At 32.1% G+C, this 22,007-nt stretch overlaps 1 protein-coding gene across 2 annotated transcripts in view; it reads right to left on the reverse strand.

Moving 5' to 3' along the window:
• LOC114334057 (choline transporter-like 2) overlaps nt 1-22,007 on the reverse strand; it is a 257,905-nt gene that overhangs the window by 187,765 nt on the left and 48,133 nt on the right. For both annotated transcript variants that reach the window (XM_028284063.2, XM_028284065.2), the window contains exon 2: nt 20,199-20,259. In XM_028284063.2, coding sequence (XP_028139864.1) covers nt 20,199-20,229 — 31 coding nt within the window. In that variant the 5' untranslated portion in view covers nt 20,230-20,259. The remainder of the gene's footprint in view (nt 1-20,198; nt 20,260-22,007) is intronic.

Here is a 22,007-nt window from a genome sequence, read left to right on the forward strand (position 1 = left end):
CAAATTTTTCGAGTAATAGGGTCATCTATAATAATAACCTATATGTTTCCTGCAGCTGATTTTGATGATATACATAGTTATAAACAAATGAAAATCAAAATACGGTAAATTTTCGCTTTTTTCGTCTCTTACTAAAAAATTGGGCATTTTAAACTGAGAGTAATAAACTCATAAACCGTATAAAAAAACTTCAATATGGCGTCCGCTGAATATGTCTATCCTTATTGGTTACTTAGAAAATTGCCAAATAAATCATAAATTTTGAGTTTTTATAAATATTCATAACTTATGTAAAAATTAACTTAGAACCTTCTTATTATATGGAATGCTGAGACTTATGGTGCTTAAATTATAGCCTAAATTCCAAAGCAATTGGTCAAATAGTTTAAAAGTTATTTAATTTTTTTATCCAAAATTAATTTTTTTTTGCAACACTGTAAGTCAGAAAATGAAGAAGTTACAGTAATATTTTGGATAGTTTATGAAAGAAGAAAATTTACAGTATTAATTTAATTTAAAAATAATGACAAAAGATAATTTGCAAGATATTGCAAAATAATTTTGCAAAAACATGTGAATTAAAAAAATGGGGGGGCTAACTTTGTCCCTAAATGTCCTAGAACAGTTGTTTTTCTTTCTAAATGTGTATAAAAATTCAGTCTTTCTAAATATAAAAAAATAATTTTTCTACGGGTAACGGTTAAAAAGTTATTCTAATTGTTTATAAGTAAGCAAAAAATGGACATGTCTTTGCAAAATAATTTTACACTGTTTAAAATTATTTTTTTGTCATTTATTTTTAATTAAGGTAATAGTATAAATGTTCTTCTTTCATAAACTGTCCGAAGTATTATTGTAACCTCATAATTTTCTGACTTATAGTGTTGCAAAAAAAATGAATTTGGGAAAAATAAATTAAATAACTTTTAAACTATTTGACCAATTGCTTTGAAATTTAAAATATAATTTAAGTACAAGAAGTCTCGGCATTCCGTGTAATAAGAAGATTCTAAGTTAATTTTTACCTAAGCTACGAATATTTATAAAAACTCAATATTTATGATTTATTTTGCAATTTTCTAAGCAACCAATAAGGTTGGACATATTCAGCGAATGCCATATTGAAGTTTTTTATACGATTTATGAGTTTCTTACTCTCAAATTTGTTTAAAGTGCTTAACTTTTTGGTAATAGACGAAAAAAGCGATAATTTACCGTTTTTCGATCTTCATTTGTTTATAACTATGTATATCATCAAAATCGGCTGCAGGAAACATATAGGTTAATAATATAGATGTCCATACTACTCAAAAAATTTGGTTTCGGCCTGGAGGGGGATGTGTCACGAGAAAAACCTTATTTCTCTGGACTATAATAAATGCTATGTTGAATGAAATCGAATAAATCCTATTAGTCCATGCGGTGAGACCGCTCCCGTCTGAAAAAAAATTCTGATTCGGTTTCTTTGTGGATTCCTATTCAAAAATGTCCCCTTTAAACAAATCTGAAGGGTGCCGGGCGGAATTTTTGGGCAGAAATTGTTTAAACAATTCTTTTAAACAAATACAAAAGATCATGTTTTTTGCTCTGAAACATAATTTTTTAGATTGTTTGGGCCAATCTCAATAAGAAAGGTATCTTGTAATTTTTCTCAGAAACTGATACTTTTGGAGTTATAGGCGATTTAAAATCTGAAAAATGCGAAAATACGCATTTTCGAGGCTTAAAAGCTCATATTTAGATTAGTATTTTTGAGGTTGCCAGATACTTAGATAGAAGACTGAACATTCAGCTTCAAGATTCTGAAGAGTGGTCGCGTTTACCTTTAATTTATACCGTTGTTTTTTAATTGTTAAATATGCGTGTTTATTCGATTTTTTTGCCGGTGCGGCGCGTTCCATTTCAAAAATCTCCTATTTTCCTCCGAAAAATCTTTTTTTTTTCTAGATTCTTTGTGACATTCTATATAAAATAAGTTTCTTGCCATTTTTCTCAAAAGTTAATAGTTTTTAAGTTATAAGCGATTTAAAATCCGAAAGACGACAAAAAACGCATCTTCGGATTTTAAATCGCTTATAACTTTAAAACTATTAACTTATTAGAAAAATGTCAAGAAACTTGTTTTATTTAAAATGTCACAAATAATCTAGAAAAAATATTTCTCGGGGGAAAATAGGAGATTTTTGAAACGGAGCGCGCCGCACCGGCAAAAAAATCGGATAAACACGCATATTTAACAATTAAAAAACAACGGTATAAATTAAAGTTAGACGCGATCACTCTTCAGAATCTTGAAGCTGAATATTTAGTCTTTAATTTAAGTATCTGGCAACCTTAAAAATACTAATTTAAATATGAGTTTTTAAGCCTTGAAAATGTGTATTTTCGCAATTTTTAGATTTCAAATCGCCTATAACTCGAAAACTATCAATTTCTGAGAAAATTTACAAGATACCTTTCTTGTTCAGAATCACCCACGAAACTCAAAAATATGTTCCGGATCAAAAAAACGTGATCTTTTGTATTTGTTAAAAAAAATGTTTAAAAACAATTTCTGCCCAAAAATTCCGCCCGGTACCCTTTAGATTTGTTTAAAGGGAACATTTTTGAATAGGAATCCACAAAGAAACCGAATCAGAAATTTTTCCAGACGGGAGCGGTCTCACCACATGGACTATATTAATTAACTAGATTATATAGTTTCTATATAGTGCTACGTAGAGTCCGCGAATCTTTACCCGTGCGTCATCATTGAAAGCATACGAAATAAGTCGATGATAAGTGAAATTGAAATTTACTAAACGCAACAGCAAGTGACAGTTAGCGACTTGCTGTTGCGTTTAATAAATTTCAATTTTCCACCTATCATAGACTTATTTTGTATGCTTTAAATGATGACGCACGGGTAAAGATTCGCGGACTCAACTGTATTTTGTTTGATTTATTAATCAAACATTTGATTCCGGCAATTCGAGTAAATTGAAGTCAAGGTCATTAGGTATTTAATTGAACTGCTTTAAAATTCCCATTGCAAAATTCGTCATTAGAATTCTAAGAACTTTATCAAAGAACTTGATTACAAGAGGATGGGTCGTAAAATTATATATTTTGTTTTTCATTTTGGATAATATAGGGCTGGGCAGGGCATAAGTCAGTTAACCCATTAACCGTCAAGCAAAGAAATACTGCAATAATATGTAATATATTTGATTAACTAGAGTAAAATAAACTTAAACATTCGTAAAAAAATTGTTTTATGCTTTGATATTGGCAGGTGTCACAACAACAAAATGGTTCGTTTACGAACCTTTGGCGGGACTGAGATAAAAAATTGAGATTCACAATATTATTTTTTGTGAAAAGTCTCAAAACATTTAGAGTGTAAATAGACCGAGCATTTTTGGTAAACAAAAATAGTATGATTAGAAAATTGCCTACACCTTCTTCAGCTTCTTTGTCAAAAACGAAGTCGAACGGCCCTCTATCTCTTTTAGAAATTATTTTAGATGTTTCCAGTTTACACTTTTCAATCCTGTATCTCGCACTGTGCCAGTTGCATAAATTCGACAAATCGACATATTGCCTACAACACTTACTACACAACCTCCCTTATGTAGCCCTCCAGCCCTAGATTATAACAAAACTAATTACCAGAATACCCGTCTTTCTAAAAGGTACGTACCCACTATGGCACTATGTTCGTAATATTGGACCACCGAGGCGAAGCGCGCACTGTTGCATAGTCCGGGAGCGACAAACATCCACTATGTTCACGAACCTCTTGCGCTCTGCGCTACCTGCAACTGCTCCAATCGATACGGTATGCGCTCCTCTACATATAAACCGCCACCTATTGGACCGTTGAGGCGGAGCGCACACTGTTGCACGGTCCGAGAGCGCCAACCATCCACTATGTTCACAAACCTCTTGCGCTCCGCGCTCCCTGCAACTGCTCCCATCGAGACGGCATGCACTCCTCTACCTATAAACCGCCACCTATTGGACCGTTGAGGCGGAGCGCACACTGTTGCACGGTCCGAGAGCGCCAACCATCCACTATGTTCACAAACCTCTTGCGCTCCGCGCTCCCTGCAACTGCTCCAATCGATACAGTATGCGCTCCCTTACATATAAACCGCCACAGATTGGAGCGCCGAGGCAGAGTGCGTACAATTGCACAGTCCGGGAGCGCCAAACGTATCCACTATGTGGAGCAGTGGCAGGAGCTCGGAGCGCAAGCATAGTGGATACGTGCTTTTACACATAATAAACAAATATCCCAACAAATTACTGCCTGTGAGTCACCCTGAAATTCCTGATCAGACAGGATTACAAGTCGACTTCCGCCAATGGTTTGTTATCGAACCATTATTTTCAAACACGAGATTTGATGACTCAGAAATTTTTTTTTGTATTTTAATAACAATTGATGTACAAATAGGTTAAAAAAATAATGTTTTAATTTATTTGACCTCAAAAGTGTTATGCCAATACAGTAAAAATAAAGCTGTGTCGAAGGATTGAAAATGTCGGATATTTAGAAAATATTTTTGTGATGAAAACATGAGTTTGGAAATTAAACAAAATTAAATTTAGTTACAATTATATTTTCTGATTGCTTAAAAAATACAAAGATTTAAAAAAATTTACGAATTGTCAAAAAAAAATTCTACAAAAAAATGGTGCGTTTTCGCACCATTGGCGCTAAATTGGTTAATGGTGTCTGACGAGGTTCTAAAATAGTGGCGAAGCGACAACGGTGCTTGCCTTACCGAATTGAGGCAGCATTGAATACTTAAAAACAAAGTGTTCTCCATCTCATTACGTAATATTGAACATTACAAAACAAGAATTCAGGAGGTTGACGCAATCCGTAAGAACCCAGAATTCTTTGATAAAACCCGCAAAAGCGTAAATAGGCGGTGCCATAGCTGATTTTAAGAAAACTTTGAATACAAACAGTAACATTACAGTCACAATTACTTTTGTATATCAAAGCAATAAACTAGTTTTTTTATTTGGTTTGCAAATTATTTAACTAACTTATGCTCACCCCTGTATATACCTATACAGAAATGAAATAATAGAAAAGTGGGAGAAAGGAAAACTTTGCTCCTCAGAAAAAAGGGATTAAGGAATTCGAAATGTTCGCCTGTGTCTCCTGGATTAAATGTAGCACCTGCTTAGAGATTCTCAGATATATTTAACATAATAAAGAATTTCTTCTGACATTCAAGGAAAATGTTCCGTATATCCATCAAGTCAGACGGTCAAAGACCGAAATATCTACGCAGATATACCTAATCAATGTCACAAAAAAATTTTGCAACTAAGTGCAATGATGTGCTAATTCCACCTACGTATAATACACAATTTGCAAATATCACCTCCATCATAGCAAAAAGAACCCTATGATCGCGCCGTAGGCCTTGTGGCAAAACATGGAATATTAATCCCAAAAATAATAAATATATTAGTCTATCTAATAATATACCGAAGTGCCCACTTCGGCCTTAGAAATTTAATAATGCTAGTTATTCCTTATTTGCAAATGCATGTAATAGACAGAGAGCTAAAGCCGAAAAATCATCGTCATAAGTAATGGAGTTTTTCCTGCAAAATGTGTCCATTGTATATTGACAATTATGACTCCTTTCAGGCTGACACCTCAGTGGATACAGGAACTAGCAATAAGGGATGAAAGGGCAAAGTTAGTGCAGTCATTAAAGGTTTTCACCTCCTATTTTGTTAAACCTCCATCGATTTGCATGAATATTGGTGACTAGTTAGAGCCTACCTCAAGAAATAAAACTGATTTGGTGCCAACTTGTACTTTTACCTTGGTGGTGAATACCACCCCTTCCCACGGGTAAAAACAATTTTATTAAAAATAACCCCACAAATCGATAGAGGGAAAATTTTAAGTAAAATTTGTTATGATCATGTTATTAAAATAAGTAAATACTTTTTGAGGGATTAAAGATCAAAGATTTGTCTATTTAAGAGCATATGCGTGAAGTTACGGATGATAAAAAGAACATATTAATTAATTGTATGGTAGGAAAATATTATTTTTATATTATTTCGATATTTCATTGAATTTTTTCTATCAATATAAACTGAATATGTCCAGAAACTGGGGGTGTCCAATAATGGGTACATTTGACATATTCCAATACACTTTTGCTAAATTTGTAATATCTAAATAATATAAAAATAATATTTTAGTAACATACAATTAATTAATATGTTCTTTTTATCATCCGTAACTTCATGCATGTGCTCTTAAAGAGACAAATATTTGATCTTCAATAACTCAAAAAGTATTGATTTATTTTAATAACATGATATAACAAATTTTACTTATAATTTGTACCTCTATCGATTTGTGGGGTTATTTTTAATAAAATAGTTTTCACCCCGAGAAGGGGTGGTATCCATCCCCAGGTAAAAGTGTAAGTTGGCACCCAATCATTTTTATTTCTTGGGGTACGCTCTAACTAGTCACCAATTTTCATGCAAATCGATGGAGGTTTAACAAATAGGAGGTGAAAATCTTTAAAAGACTACACTAACTTTCCTCTTTCATCCCTTATTGCTATTTCCTGTATCCACTGAAGTGTCAGCCTAAAAGGGGTCATAATTATCAATATACACATTTCACATGCCAAACTCCATATTACTTATGACGATGATTTTTCGGCTGTAGTTCTTAGACTATAAGGTGGATGGCTTTTTCTGAATCGCTTAATAAGTTGTTAAGGGCTAAGACGAGCTCAGTTTTTAAAACCTGTGTGGGCATCTGCAGATTTTAAGTCTTGGAACAACGCAGTCCATGACAGTTGCGGATCTACGGGAAGGGAAAATGGTGAAACTTCCCCCCTAACAAGTTCCAAAAATAACGAAAAAATTTTTTCAAACCACAGACAAACAAATTCGACCCATGCATATAAGTTATTATTTATGTCTTTTATGTAGTTTAGAATTATCTTTTTTATTTCTTTTGATTGGCATTTCATTGGTTACCTATTAGTCCCACCCCTCCCCCAAAGTAAATTTTCACTCCCAAGGCAAATGTCTAGATCCTTCAATGGTTCTTGAAAAAGAGCACAAACATTATGCTGCATAACAAGATTTCGAAATTACACTAAATATTATCATAAACGAATGTGAGTTAACAAAAAACGATAACACTGCTGCAACTGTAAATCATGAGCTTCATTGAAGACTGTGAAGTTTACAAATTATGATAAATCTGTAAAAGTTATACCAGAAAAACACTCTCATAAGCAACTGGCAAAGTAACTTTGGCATGGGCGCCAGAATACAAAGGAATAGGGAACTTGCATACAATTTTAAATTCGAAGAAAATGTTATAAATCACAATAGAACATAATTTAAATCATGTATCAAAGAAAAAAAGTTTTGTTTGTCTTTCGTTTGGCCCCTAAAGACGATCAAAAATTCAAATTATACCAGCCAGTCCAAAACGCGTCGTGACATCATCCGGTTATATGCTTACATTTTGCAACAACAAAGTAAACAAAGTTATATATAATTTTAAATTAGACATTTTAAACGTCAGTAGAAAATACAGTTGTCACGTCACAAGTGTTTTGATCGCTTGAACTATTTATAGAGAACTTGTACTTTTACAAAATGGTTTTATTTTCCATAGTAAACCTTTTTTCCTTTCCTTCAAAAACTGTATCAAACTCCAATCTCAACAAACTGGTATATATTATTACAATGACATACGATAACTGTCATTAGAATATAAATATTTTTTCCTTACTTCGCGACGATGAGCTGGCCTAATATCCAAGTAGGTGGAGGCCAACAAACTAAAGAAGAATATACCTAAATATAACCATAATCATAACTATATAATAAAACTATGTGACGTCACGGGTCGTTTGAACTATTTTATACCGCAGAAGACTTTAAATTTGTATTTCTAAGTTATTACGAGTTTTTGAAGAGTGAAATTTTGGAAATCTCATTTTTAAACAAAACCGAACATTATTGTGTAATAAAAAAAATGTGCAAGTTCCCCAATGCTATAAGAAGCTAATACTCTTTTTACCGAAATAAAAGTATTCTACGATATACTAAATTTTTTATTATTCAACACTATTGCCAGAACAAATGTCTGAAAATGTGAAAATGACAAAGTTGGCAGGCCTAATAGAGATCCTGCGAAAATGCTGTTCTGAGGGAACATCCGAGCGAGTTGTATGTAAACTACATGGCAATTGTTCGCCAAAGCCATAAATATGCATGATAGGTTTTCTATAGAAGGAGCAAATACTTTTTTTAACGAGAATAGAACTATGCTGCGATATAAAATGGGAAAAGGAACGTAGTTTAGCTTATTAAATCATTCATTGTTATATTATAACTTTTAGTAGTATGTTGTATATTATAATGTGAATTTAAAAAGTTCTAATGGCCTGTCAAGTATATTTAAAATAAGATTCTTGCAATTTATATTAAAATTTAGGCGATGTGTGTCTTGTGTAAATAAATGAAACAAACAAAACTCACATTATAAACACAAAATCGGCTTATCACAAAAACGATCAATACCTGATAAAACATTTGTTTACACATAGTTAGATATAACAACTGCATAGCACTTGCCGTCATACTTTCAACATAGTCCAGAAAGCCACTGCGCATCCGCTAGGAAAAATATTCTAACTCGGATTTTTTGCACAATCTTACTCAAAAAGGACTCCTTTTAACAAATTTGCATGTTGCCAGGACCAAAAAAAGGTCAAAAATTTTTTAAACGTTTTTTTTTTTTTTCCTAAAAATATTTTTTTGCATGGAAAAAAGTTTTTTTTAGGTTTTTTGGATCATTCCAAACAGAAAAGGTCTTTAGTGCCTTTTCTCTAAAAATGATAGTTTTTGACATATAAGCGATTAAAAATTGAAAAATTGCGAAATCGGCCATTTTTAACCCTCAAAAACTATTTGAAAAACTGAAAATTTTAATATTGCCAAGTTAGGTAGATATTCTTTAAACATCGATTGATGAAATCCCGAAGAGTTTTTTCCAATACAATATTCAAAACTCCTTTGTTTTTTAATTGCTAATCAAGCGTGCGCGACACTATTTTCCACCGACAATATAGTGCAAATGAAAGGAATAAATTCGTTATTTCGTAAATCGGCGACTTTAAGGAAAAATCCCGAAACAGGTCGATTTTTATTTTTATGATATTGTGGCATATATGGTATACTAGTGACGTCATCCGTCTGGGCGTGATGACGTAATCAATGATTTTTTTAAATGAGAATAGGGGTCGTGTGGTAGCTCATTTAAAAGGTTCTTCAATTCTCTATTCAGTAATGTAAACATTTAAATAATTATTTATACAGGGTGTCCTTCTACTTCTTTTTTTGTTAAATAATTTACTTTAATAAAAATTTTTTGGACAGCCTGTATAAATAATTATGTAAATGTTTATATTACTGAATAGAGAATTAAAGAACCTTTCAAATGAGCTAGCACACGACCCCTATTCTCGTTTAAAAAAATCATCGATTACGTCATCACGCCCAGACGGATGACGTCACTAGTATACCATATATGCCACAATATCATAACTTAAAAATAAAAATCGACCTGTTTCGGGATTTTTTTTTAAAGTCGCCGGTTTACGAAATAACGAATTTATTACTTTCATTTGTACCATACTGTCGGTGGAAAATAGTGTCGCGCACGCTTGATTAGCAATTAAAAAACAAAGGAGTTTTGAATATTGTATTGCAAAAAACTCTTCGGGATTTCATCAATCTATGTTTAAAGAATATCTGCCTACCTTGGCAACATTCAAATTTTCAGTTTTTCACATAGTTTTTGAGGGTTAAAAATGACCGATTTCGCAATTTTCAATTTTTAATCGCTTATATGTCAAAAACTGTCATTTTTCGAGAAAAGTCACTAAAGACCTTTTCTGTTTGGAATGATCCAAAAAACCTAAAAAAAACTTTTTTCCATGCAAAAAAAAATAATTTTGGGAAAAAAACAAAAACAAAACGTTTAAAAAATTATTGACCACCTTTTGATCCTGGCAACATGCAAATTTGTTAAAAGGAGTCCTTTTTGAGTAAGACTGTGCAAAAAATCCTAATTAGAATATTTTTCCTAGCGGATGCGCAGTGGCTTTCTGGACTAACATGTGAACAAGTCAAATCCACAGCTCAGATGTTACCTGGGGCAGAATAACAAAATATTTTAAACATCCACGCTTAATGTAGCATTTTAAACCAATGTTTCCTTGACGGACTAAGTTTAATAATAATAATAATATAATAATAGGATTTATTTAGCTTTTTAGCTATTACATTACAAACAAACATTTACATATATTTAAATAACTATAACTTAAAAACGAAAAATCAACTAATTCTTAAAATACAATTTTTTTAACCTACTTTTGAAAACTTTAACATTTGGTGAATCTTTTATGCTAGATGGTAGACTGTTATATATATTCTTAGTCCTTCAACAAAAAGAGTTTTTTCCATGGCACTTGTATTGAACCTTTCAATATGATAATTATTAAATCTTAAATTATACTGACCTAACAAAAGTGATCTTTTAATGACATAATTATTGAAGTATTGAGGAGCTTACTTGTTAATAATTTTAAATATTAACACCAAACATGACTCAGTAATAAGCTGATTAACATCTAAAAAATTTAATGTTTCCAGCATAAAGTTTATAGAGGTATACTTGCTACATCCAAGGACAATTCTCATAGCTTTATTTTGAAGCAACTGCAAACGATATACCTGTTCATTTGAACATGAAATAAACAGTGACATACAATAATTAAAATGCGGAAATATTATTGTATTATACACAAACTTCCTAGACCATCCGGAAAGCCCTTTAGATATTCTAGAGAAGTAACCGATTTTTTTACCAATTTTTTTACACAGAAAATTTATATGTTTGGTAAAAGTTAACTGTGGATCAAATAAAATTCCAAGATATTTAATTTCATCTACATAACTTATTATATCTTCACCTATTTTAATACTAAAATTTCCTTGATTAAATTTAGAACAATTTATCTTAGTACCCAAAATCATACACTTAGTTTTTTGAGCATTTAGTTTCAATTTATTTGCCATCAACCAATTATTAAGAATATCTAATTCATCATTTATTGTTTGAACTAAATTATTAAAATCTTGTCCAGAGACAGAAATTAATGTATCATCTGTAAACAGATTTCCAAATGAATTTTTAAGATAGAGATGTAGATCACTTATATATAAAATAAATAATAATGGTCCAAGAACGCTTCCTTGGGGAACTCCATATATAGTACCTATTTCGTCTGAAATATTATTATCTACTTTAGTTTTTTGACATCTACCGTTTAGATAATTTTCTAGCCATTTGAACACAACTCCAGTTATTCCATAATTTTTGCATTTCGTTAATAACATCTGCCTGTCTATTGTTTCAAAAGCCCTTTTTAAATCTTCAAAGACACTAATTACTATTTTACCGTCATCTATATCTTTCTTCCATGTGTTACATAGTAACTGGCATGCAGTTTCAGTAGAGTGCCTACATCTAGAACCAGATTGATATACAAACAGCAAATTATATTCATTTAAATAGTTAAATAAGTGATCATAAACTAATAATTCAATGATTTTTTCGATTATCGGAAATAAATTAATCGGCCTAAAATCTTCAAACGCCTGTGGTTTACTTATTTTTGGTACAGGTATTATGGTACTACATTTTAATACTGACGGCAGAACTCCTGCTTGCAGGCAGGTATTAACTATGTTTAACAATGGGTAACCAACCACTGAAAATATCCCTTTCAACAGTGACACTGTAAGAATATCGTCACCAGTTGCTTTCTTTTTTAAACTACTTACCACTTTATGCAATTTACCAAGTGAAATGATGGGAAAAGGATCAATCTTAGAAACAATATCAAGCTGTATTTCAGAAAAATTTGAGGATCTAGGAATATTTTGAGCAATCCCCTCAATACTATCAAAGTAAAACTTATTTAAGTATTTAGTAACATTTAACCTACTATCTAATATGCTAAAATTCGATGTAATATTACTACTATTTACAATTTCTTTTAAAGTACTCCACATTCTTTTACTGTCATAGCGACATTGATCAATTTTTTGCTCGTAAAATATTTTTTCCTTTCTTCTAATTAAAGTAACAACTTCATTCCTCTTCCGTTTGTACCGTTGAAAATCTAATGGATTATTCGTATACCGAAATGTTGAAAAACAGATCTCTCTTTCTCTTTGTAAATTTCGTACTTCTTCATCAATCCAATAACTACTATCAGAACGGAATTTATGTTGGGTTGGTGCTATCTTATCCAAACTGCTTCTGATATTATTTAAAAAGTATTCATACAAAACGTCAACATTGGTAGACGAATAATTCCAATCTTTTCCAATTAAATCAATGTTAATTGCTTCAATTTTCTCAGGCGTAATATATCTTGAAGATACCATTTTTAAATTCTTTTTTGCACAAATATTAATGGACGTACCAATAATGTCGTGATCAGTAAATTTCGGAAAAGTTCGGTCAGTTTCTTGAAGTTTGCAATTTGTGATAATTAGATCTATTAGAGTTCTGGAGTTTGCAGTAATTCGTGTTGGTATTTTAACGATTTGTTTACATCCAGCTGCTTGAATAATATTTAAGAGTTTAGTCCCGACTACAAAAACATTTAACATATTTACATTAAAATCTCCCAACATTACAATGTCATTTGTACACATTTCTTCTAACTCAAATAATTCTTGAAGAAAATAAAAAAAATACAGCACTAGATCCATTTGGTGATCTATATACACCACCAATAATTAAATGCTTTTGACCAATCGTTACTTTAAGAAGTGTGCACCAATACTCCATTTGAATTGAAAATTGTTTCGATTCTCGGTAAATAATATGACTACGTACATAACAGATTACCCCTCCAGTGTGTCTGCTAGTGGAATAATTTACAGAACAATTGTAACCTTTTACTTTTTTTTATTGTGAACTTTTACTAGGCTTTGACCCACATATTTTTGTTAAATAATATCTTGGTGGTTAGCATGTACATTGCACGTAAGCACTGATGATGACTGGTAAACCAGTCGAAAACTATTTATGTGATTTTGATGTGGCCCTTTTGAGGGATTTTAAATATACCTTTTATACAGGATTTTACTGTTTTTTGTATTACATGGTATACAGCCAACTACAGGAAAACTTTTTCCTTGCGAAGTGCATATTTGTTTTATTCATAGTACTTTTGATAATATTCACATTAATTTTTTTCAAGGATTAAATAGTTCTCACTCGAATCTTTTATTTTCTTACGAGGGTCTTTAAGCATAGCAAAATAAAATCTATAATGAATTTCGATGGTCTTTTAGAGATGACACCACCGGCAATGATTTTGAACCATTTAAACCGTAGCATTTATTTTGTTCCACGCAATATGTGATTTTGAGTAGAAAAATTTCTTTCCCTTTTTAAAAAAAACATACCTTATTGTAGTCGCCAGGGCCAAAAGTTTCCGAGAAAAACGAATCTAAAAGTGATGATGCGTATACATTATTTAAAAATAATGACAGTTTATTAAGGTTAGCTACTCTCATAAGTCATAAACGTGACCTAAAAAATATTGGCAAGTTTCTTTACGATCAACTATCGATATATAAACTAAGAGCCGCTATAGGTGAAATTTCTTAATCATTTTAGGCACGATGGGACCCTATAACTTAAATAGTAGAACCTAAAAGAAAACGTTTAAATACTGTGCCGTCACTTTTCAGTGGCACATGCGTCGACAGTGGCGCATCAAACTTTCCACTTATGGACGGGATAAATAAATTAAAAGTTAACAGAACTTACTAACAGAATTAAATTTTTTTATTTTTTTAAGTTCTATGTGATTAACACATAGGATTCATCGTGATTTTAACCCACCACCCCCTTCCTCCTGCTCCCACCATCAAAAACTTCATTTTTTGTTTTTATTTTTTTTTTGGTGGGATGCAATCAATTTTAAAATTTCAAAAAATTCACACGCATAGTTGAGGCTTTTATAAAACATGCCTATTTTTTATAGATCCATAGGTAAAGTGTACATAACCTCAAAAAATTAAAAGAATTTTTTTTTCAAAAAAGCGTATAACCTTGTGTGTTTTATCAAACACTATATTTTAAATTTTTTTCAGATTTTTCCGTAAGTCTCCCCACCTTCAAAAATCCGAAAAACTGTTTTTTGGGGGGTTTTGGGGGATTCGCCCTATTTTATAGACTTCATAATATATCAAATCAATTTTGTTTTTATAGGTCATATGTAACTTGAAGTAACTGAGTTCTTTAGAATATTTAAAAATCAGAAAAACACGTTCAAACCCCCCAAAACCCCCTTAAAAAAACAGTTTTTTTGGATTTTTGAAGGTGACCAACGTTACAGAAAAATCTGAAAAAAATTAGAAATATAGTGTTTGATAAAATACACAAGACTAAGAAAAAATTAGATCTGCAGCTATCCCCAAAAAAAAGTTATACACTTTTTTTCAAAAAAAAAATTTTGAAATTTTTTTGAGGTTATGTACACTCAACCTACAGGTCTATAAAAATAGACGTGTTTTATAAAACCCTTAACTATGCGTGTAAATTTTTTGAAATTTTAAAATTGATTACATCCCACCAAAAAAAAATAAAATCGAAAAATAAAGTTTTTGATGGTGGGGGCAGGGAGAAGGGGGTGGTGGGTTAAAATTACGATGAATCTTATGTCTTAATCACATAAAACTTAAAAAAATGAAAAAAATTAAATTCTGGTAATTAGGGAGGGTATTTTTTAATTTATGTATCCCGTCCATAAGTGGAAAGTTTCATGCGCCACTGTAGACGCATGTGCCACTGAAAAGTGACGGCACAGTGTTCAAACGTTTTCTTTTAGGTTCTACTATTTAAGTTATAGGGTCCCGTCGTGCCTAAAATGATTAAGAATTTTCACCTATAGCGGCTCTTAGTCTAATATTGTGAAAACATAATACCAGTTTGAGTATCTCAAAGAAAAATCAAAGAATTATCAAATAATTCAAATAATAAAATCAAGACTAGCGTTGAAAAAAAATATGAGTATGGAATTGATATTCACCATCTCTTTGTAGATTTTAGATGTGCCTATGATAATGTAGAAAGAAATACCTACACTATTATATACAAACTCATGGTAGAGTTCAATATCCCAATACATTAATAAAATTGATGTAAGCAACCCTCTTAACAGTGAGAGTAAGGTTTGAGTCCAGAATGGAGTATATGAAGAATTTTCCAGACACAGATAGGATTTCGTCAAGGAATAGCCAAGGAGGATCCTGAGAGTAAAAACACCACCCTCAGAATGTTCAACTAAAAGCAGGGCTACTTGATACAATATCGAAACGAAAGTAAGTCACTCGTTAGTTTGAAAAACATAACTTTGAAAAGTCGTCAGTTTGAAAAACATAACTGCTACATAACTTTTGGTTATAATATATGTAGCTCACTATTTTTCAAAAATAGTGCGGCAGATTGGTGCAAATGTTATCACAATAATTGTGCATTTAATGATAGAGGCATACAATTTGGACCACATATACTACACATACAAAGGTGCAAAATTAGATATGAGGCCATCTCAGATTTTACCTTTTACAAAAATGGCGGACATTCAAAATGGCGACGATACATATGTGACTAATAGCACGATAACTTTTAAACGAAAAATCCAACTTTAATAAAATTTGGTATATGGGTTCTTTTTTTGATGTATAAGATCGAACTCCTGAACCGAAAGAATCGGTGTACCAGAAGGTGTGTTTTTCCTGATTTTTTATGTAAAAACATGTTGTTTTTTTTTTCAATTCTTTCACCCTGTATATATTAATTTTTCAAAAAGGTAATACCGGCATTTAAAAGAGCGTGAAAATATTTTTCAGTAAATATTTTGAACTTTTTAGTTATGTTAATTACCATGTAGTAAATGCTTAACTTATCTTCACATGTACCTATGTGCGGCAGAGTCGTGCAAATATTATAAGAATTATTGTGCATTTGCTGGTAGAAGCATATTATTTGGACCACATATACTTCACATACAAAGGTTCAAATTTAGATATGAAGCCATCGGGACCGTTTAAGTATTACGTAACGCAGGTGGGGGGGGGGGCAAAAATCCTCAAAAATTGCGTTACGCAATAGTTAAACGCCCATTAGAGAGCGTTACGTAGGGGGGGAGGGGGGTCAAAAATCTTCAAAAATCGCGTTACGTAATACTTGAACGCTCCCATCTCAGATTTTGCCTTTTACAAAAAAGGCAAGCAATCAAAATGGCGACTATATATATGTGACTCATAGCACGATAACTTTTGAACGAAAAGTTCGATTTCAACCAAATTTGGTATATAGGTAGGTTCTTTTTTTGATGTATAAGATCGAGTTTTTGAGTCGGAAGAATCGGATTACCAGAATTTGGGGTTTTCCTGATTTTTTTGTAAAAATATGTTGTATATTTTTTCAATTCTTTCCCCCTGTATATATTAATTTTTCCAAAAAGGTAATACCGGCGTTGAAAAGAGCGTAAAAATATTTTTTTGGAAATATTTTGAACCCTTTAGTTATATTAATTACCATTTAATAAATGCATAACCCATCTTCACATGTAGGTACCTATGTGCGGCAGATTATTGTGCATTTAATGGTAGAAGCATATAATTTGGATCATAGATACAACACATACAAAGATTCAAATTTAGATACGAGGACATCTCGGATTTTGTCTTTTACAAAAATGGCGGGCTTTCAAAATGGATCTGCCGCCCATAGGTACACGTGAACATACGTTATGCATTTATTAAATGGTAATTAACGTAACTAAAAACTTCAAAGTATTTCCTAAAAAATATTATTTCACTCTTTTCAATGGCGGTATTACCTTTTTAATAAATTTATATATACAGGGTGAAAGAATTGAAAAAAAAACAGCATATTTTTACATAAAAGAAAAAACAGTAAAAACACAACTTCCGATTTTTGCATGAGAGTTTAATGAAAGGGTAACAAATCAATTGGAAGTTCTGTCCGACAAAATACATGGGACGCTCTCGTAGTCTGGCGTTCCAAATTTTTAACCTGTTCCACAATTAAAACTTCCCCTGATCCAGTGTTCCCGTACATCAAAGTTTGTCCGACTAGACACCGTTAAACTATTAACAAATTTTCAGCTCGCTATTAATCAACTTTTTTTGGTACGCGGGATCCAGGCCTATTATATTAATTTGGCTATCAGGACTGAATTATTTTTATCTCTCTTACTCTTATTTTTATTTTCTGTGAACTTTCTATTTTACTAAACAAGTATTATGTTAAGTTCGGTATATCATAATATTAACTTTGTTTATTCGTCTTAATAATTTTTCCTTCAGTCAACCTTCTGATTTCATTATTGTTTATAGATATTTCAGTTTTTCTACGTCTTTAACATATTGTCTCTTTAGGTGTCCCTCTTCTCTTTCTATTTTGGGTATTTATCTATAAACCGAATTTTCCCATTTTCCGCCCAATTGTTTATTATTTCTTTTAATTCTTCTTTATTATTTCCAAATAGTATTTTGCCTGATTTTTTACTTGATGATAGTAAAATTCTCGTGCTAGTGATCCCATAGTAAATCATGAGGAGAAAACCAGGAAAAACCTCATGATATGTACTATCCCGGCAGGGTAAGTATTTAGTCTTACATTTAGTTTACTCTCAAAATTGACACCAATCTCTGATTTTATATGTAACTCATTTTAAATTATAAATTATGTATCCTCGACATGGTATTGACTTACTAATCGTGGTATTTTCTTTCTATCGATTTCCTGTTTTAATATATCACATCCGGCTACATTCTGCCGAGGAATTTACGACACAATATTGGTTTCATTTATCATAATTAGAGCCGCTTCTTTGATTTTTCTCTTTTAGCCATCTGTTTCTTTCATGACTATACTTTAATCTTTCCACTGAATTTTATTTTCATTTTTCCATGCGTGTTTACATATATTTGATATCTATCAAATTCTCTTTTATTAACATAAGATTGATTTTCACTTATTCTAACGTTTAACGGGCTTGATGTTTCACCTAAATAAAAATGTTCGCGTTCACAAGGAATTTTATAAATGCAATTCTTTGTTCATTGTTAGGTTTAGTTCTAGATAAAAGAGATCTCAATGTATTTGTTGCTTTGAATGTTGTTGAAATCATTAATTCATTAATTCAAATTAATTTAACATGTTTTGTATTTTAATAACGATTTTCGAAGTGGAAGTCGGAATGTCAAAAAAATTTAATTTCTAACCTAATATTGACAATATTGTAGATTATTCCCAATTAAAATGGTAAATTTGCATAAGGTGCCACAATAAAATAGCTGCAGAACAATATTAAGAAAACAGCAAAAACCTGCAAGATTCGCAGAAGATACATTAAAGCAGTGGTTTCCAACCTGTGGGGCGCGCCCCCTAGGGGGGCGCGAGAGTGTTACAAGGGGGGCATGTAACTTTTTTCAAGATATCATTTTCGAATACAAACCAAACAAGTCGAATAGGTGTCACAAAAATGATGCTCAGTGAATCATATGCTGATCAACTTAAAATCATTCCACTTGCAGGTAATACGATGGGAAGACGAATATCTGAAGATCTCTGCGATCAATTAATAGAAAAAGTAAAACTATCTACTTTCGCGTTTCAAGTACATGAGGCTACCGATGTTCTTAAGGATGCACACTTGATAACATATGTAAGATATGTTGTGAAAACTGATGTTAGAGAAGACATGTTATTCTGTAAACTTATTGAAGGCAATACTACAGCAAGTGAAGTTTTTAATATCATTGATAATTTTTTTAATGAAAATGACATTCTGTGGGAGAACTGTGTGGAACTATGCACAAATGGAGCTCCATCTATGGCAAGAAAGAATGCCAGTCTACAGGCACGAGTTCGAAAGGTGGCTGCTCGTGCAGTTTGTACGCATAGCATGATTCATAGACAATCGCTTGTTTTAAGAGATATGGGTAAAGATCTACTTACAGTATTTGAAGTTATTATAAGAGCTGTAAAGAGAAAGGCTTTTCGCAAAATTGTGGGATGCCATAGGTTCAGAATATAGATCACTTCTATAAAACTTGTTTTATGACACGAAATTCCTTGTAAACTTGCGTATTTAGTTAATATTCTTCAAAGACGCAGTATTTTAAATAAATCAATGCAAGGGCCTCAAATGCGTGCATTTACGCAGAAAGACAAGATTACTGCATTTATAAAAAAATAGAACTGTGGATAATAATAACAACTGTGATAATAATAATAACTGATAATAATAACTTTGGATAATAATAAGTTTGAAAAATTCTGACATGTTTCCCACTTTTAAAATTACCTGTCTTGCTGATGAAATAGAAGAAAGTAAAATTCATAATAATAATCATTTGACCAGTCTATGGAAACAATTCTCGTTTTACTTTAAAGATGTCCAAATATGAATGGATTAGAAACCCGTTTGTGATTGAAAAATATAATGATTTTGGCCTTACGATAGCAGAGCAGGAAATGATAATAGGCATATCTAGTGATAGCAAATTTTCAAGATTGTGTTGAGAATTTATAAAATTAGATATGTTAAAAAATTAAGGGGGCGGAGGTACAAAAAGGTTGGAAACTAATGCATTAAAGTAACAAAAGCAAAATACAGATTGACTGTGAAGCACAACTCATGCTAGATGGGCTAAAAAATCATTAGCATCGAGACCTTGGAAAGTTACAAGAAGAAGAAAATAGAACATAGGATAGATATAATTCGCGTAACGTCAATGATTAATTATTGTTAACCTATCATTTACATGACTGATTTGTTTTGAGAATTTATTAATAAATATAAATAAAGATTGATAAATATGACATTTCCCAATTACATACATTTATTGTATACACAACTTTGATAAACTAAAACAGTTGTGACAATATTTTACGTTATGATTTTTGTTTACTCAAGCCATAAACTGTTATCTCCGATTAAAAATGCCGATAAAATCGGTTATTTTTATAATATAATCAAAAAAATACCACTTACCGTGATCATACTCGTCCACTGGTTTTGCCATGTTCTTGACTGTATGACATCAAGTACGACACTGAAACGAAAAAGCACTAATCAGTCTATATCTGATAAGCCACGATAAGTAAAATGTGAAAGTGTAAGTGGGATTTTTATGTTATTAAATATTATGTTGTATCGTAGGTACGCGTACATACACTGCGAGGCATAAATTAGGGATATAGAAAATTATCGCCGGTCCGGAATAAGAATGACGTAACTGAAAATTTTGTCAATTCCTGTTTTATTGCGTAATTAACTTCTAAAATACTGTATACAGACGATACAAAAGCGACAGAACTGTAACTATGTGCTGGGCCACCACAAGGTAGTTGTGTCATTATTGAAATACGCACCATTTTAGACCTTGTTTCAGGTGAAGAATGACACAACTCTAAATAGGGTTGAAAATGGGGGGACTAAATTAAGATAATGAAATTCAGACCAACAGGGATGAAAATAAGAGCCATCGCCGTAAGAATAAGCGGCATAATAAATATTTAAAAATAGTTTTTATCTACTCTATCTCATATTATGTATAAGTTTTTAGTTTGTGAAAACTGTCATTATACACTCACCGGCACAAAAAACGTGCACCCCAAAAATGGGTCATTTTTAATGACTTGTATTTCCTAAACCTGATATCTGATTTAAGTATTTTTTTTAATATATTATAGCCTTATTCTTTATCAATACTGCTGTAATAATATTGTTGCTAGACAGGTACGTTGTCATTGTATACTTCCTTCTTCTTCTTCTTCTACGGCACTACAGCCCAAATTGAGCATTAGCCTCCTTTATTTTTTGCCTCCACCCTTGCCTGTCTGTGGGTGCTCTTCTCCATACACGGACTCCTAAAAGGGCTTGTGCGTCGATGTTTAACTGTGTCTTCCCAGCGCTTTCGTGGCTTCCCAACCGGTCTCTTTCCTTGCATTCTAGCATTCAGTGCTCGTTTTGGTAGCCTATCCTCTCCCATTCTTATCACATGTCCGGCCCATTGCAATCTTTGAATTCTAATGAAGTCTGACAGGGGCGTTTCCTTATAACGTTGATAAAGCTCGTTGTTGTATCGACTTCTGAAGATTCCGTTTTCCCTCACAGGTCCTAGTATTCTCCTAAGTACTTTCCTTTCGAATGTGTCGAGTTTGTTTTTGGATGTTTCTTTCAGGACCCAGGCTTCACTGCCATAGCATGTTATTGGTCGAATTAAGGTTTTATAGATTCTCATCTTTGTATTTCGGTGGACACTTTTAGGCCGAAATATATGTGAGAGGGCAAAATAAGCTCTGTTTGCCTGCGTTATTCTCTTCCGTATTAATTGAAACCCAACTATAGCCTCAACAGTTAGGCCCTTTAAAAACTACCCCTATTTTTCGTCAATACAGGGTGTTTTTAAATAAGTACGGCAAACTTTAAGGGGTAATTCTGCATGATAAAATAATTTGCTTTATAAACGTATGCCCGCAAATGCTTCGTTTCTGAGATAGGGGGTGTTGAAATTGTTCTTACAAACTGACGATTTATTTATTGCTCTAAAACGGTTTGTGATATGCAAATGAAATTTGGGAGATTTTAAGAGGTAGTTATTGCGCATTTTTTGGCACACAATTAAGAATTTTATATTCACCATTGGCGTGCATACGGGTATAAATATTTTAGATATATCCTGTATGCACGCCAATGGTGAATATAAAATTCTTAGTTTTATGCCAAAAAATGTGCAATAACTACCTCCTAAAATCTACCAAATTTCATTTGCATATCACAAACCGTTTTAGAGCAATA

The sequence above is a fragment of the Diabrotica virgifera genome, chromosome 1, assembly GCF_917563875.1.
Source record: "Diabrotica virgifera virgifera chromosome 1, PGI_DIABVI_V3a".
In the NCBI taxonomy this organism is placed as follows: Eukaryota; Metazoa; Arthropoda; class Insecta; order Coleoptera; family Chrysomelidae; genus Diabrotica; species Diabrotica virgifera.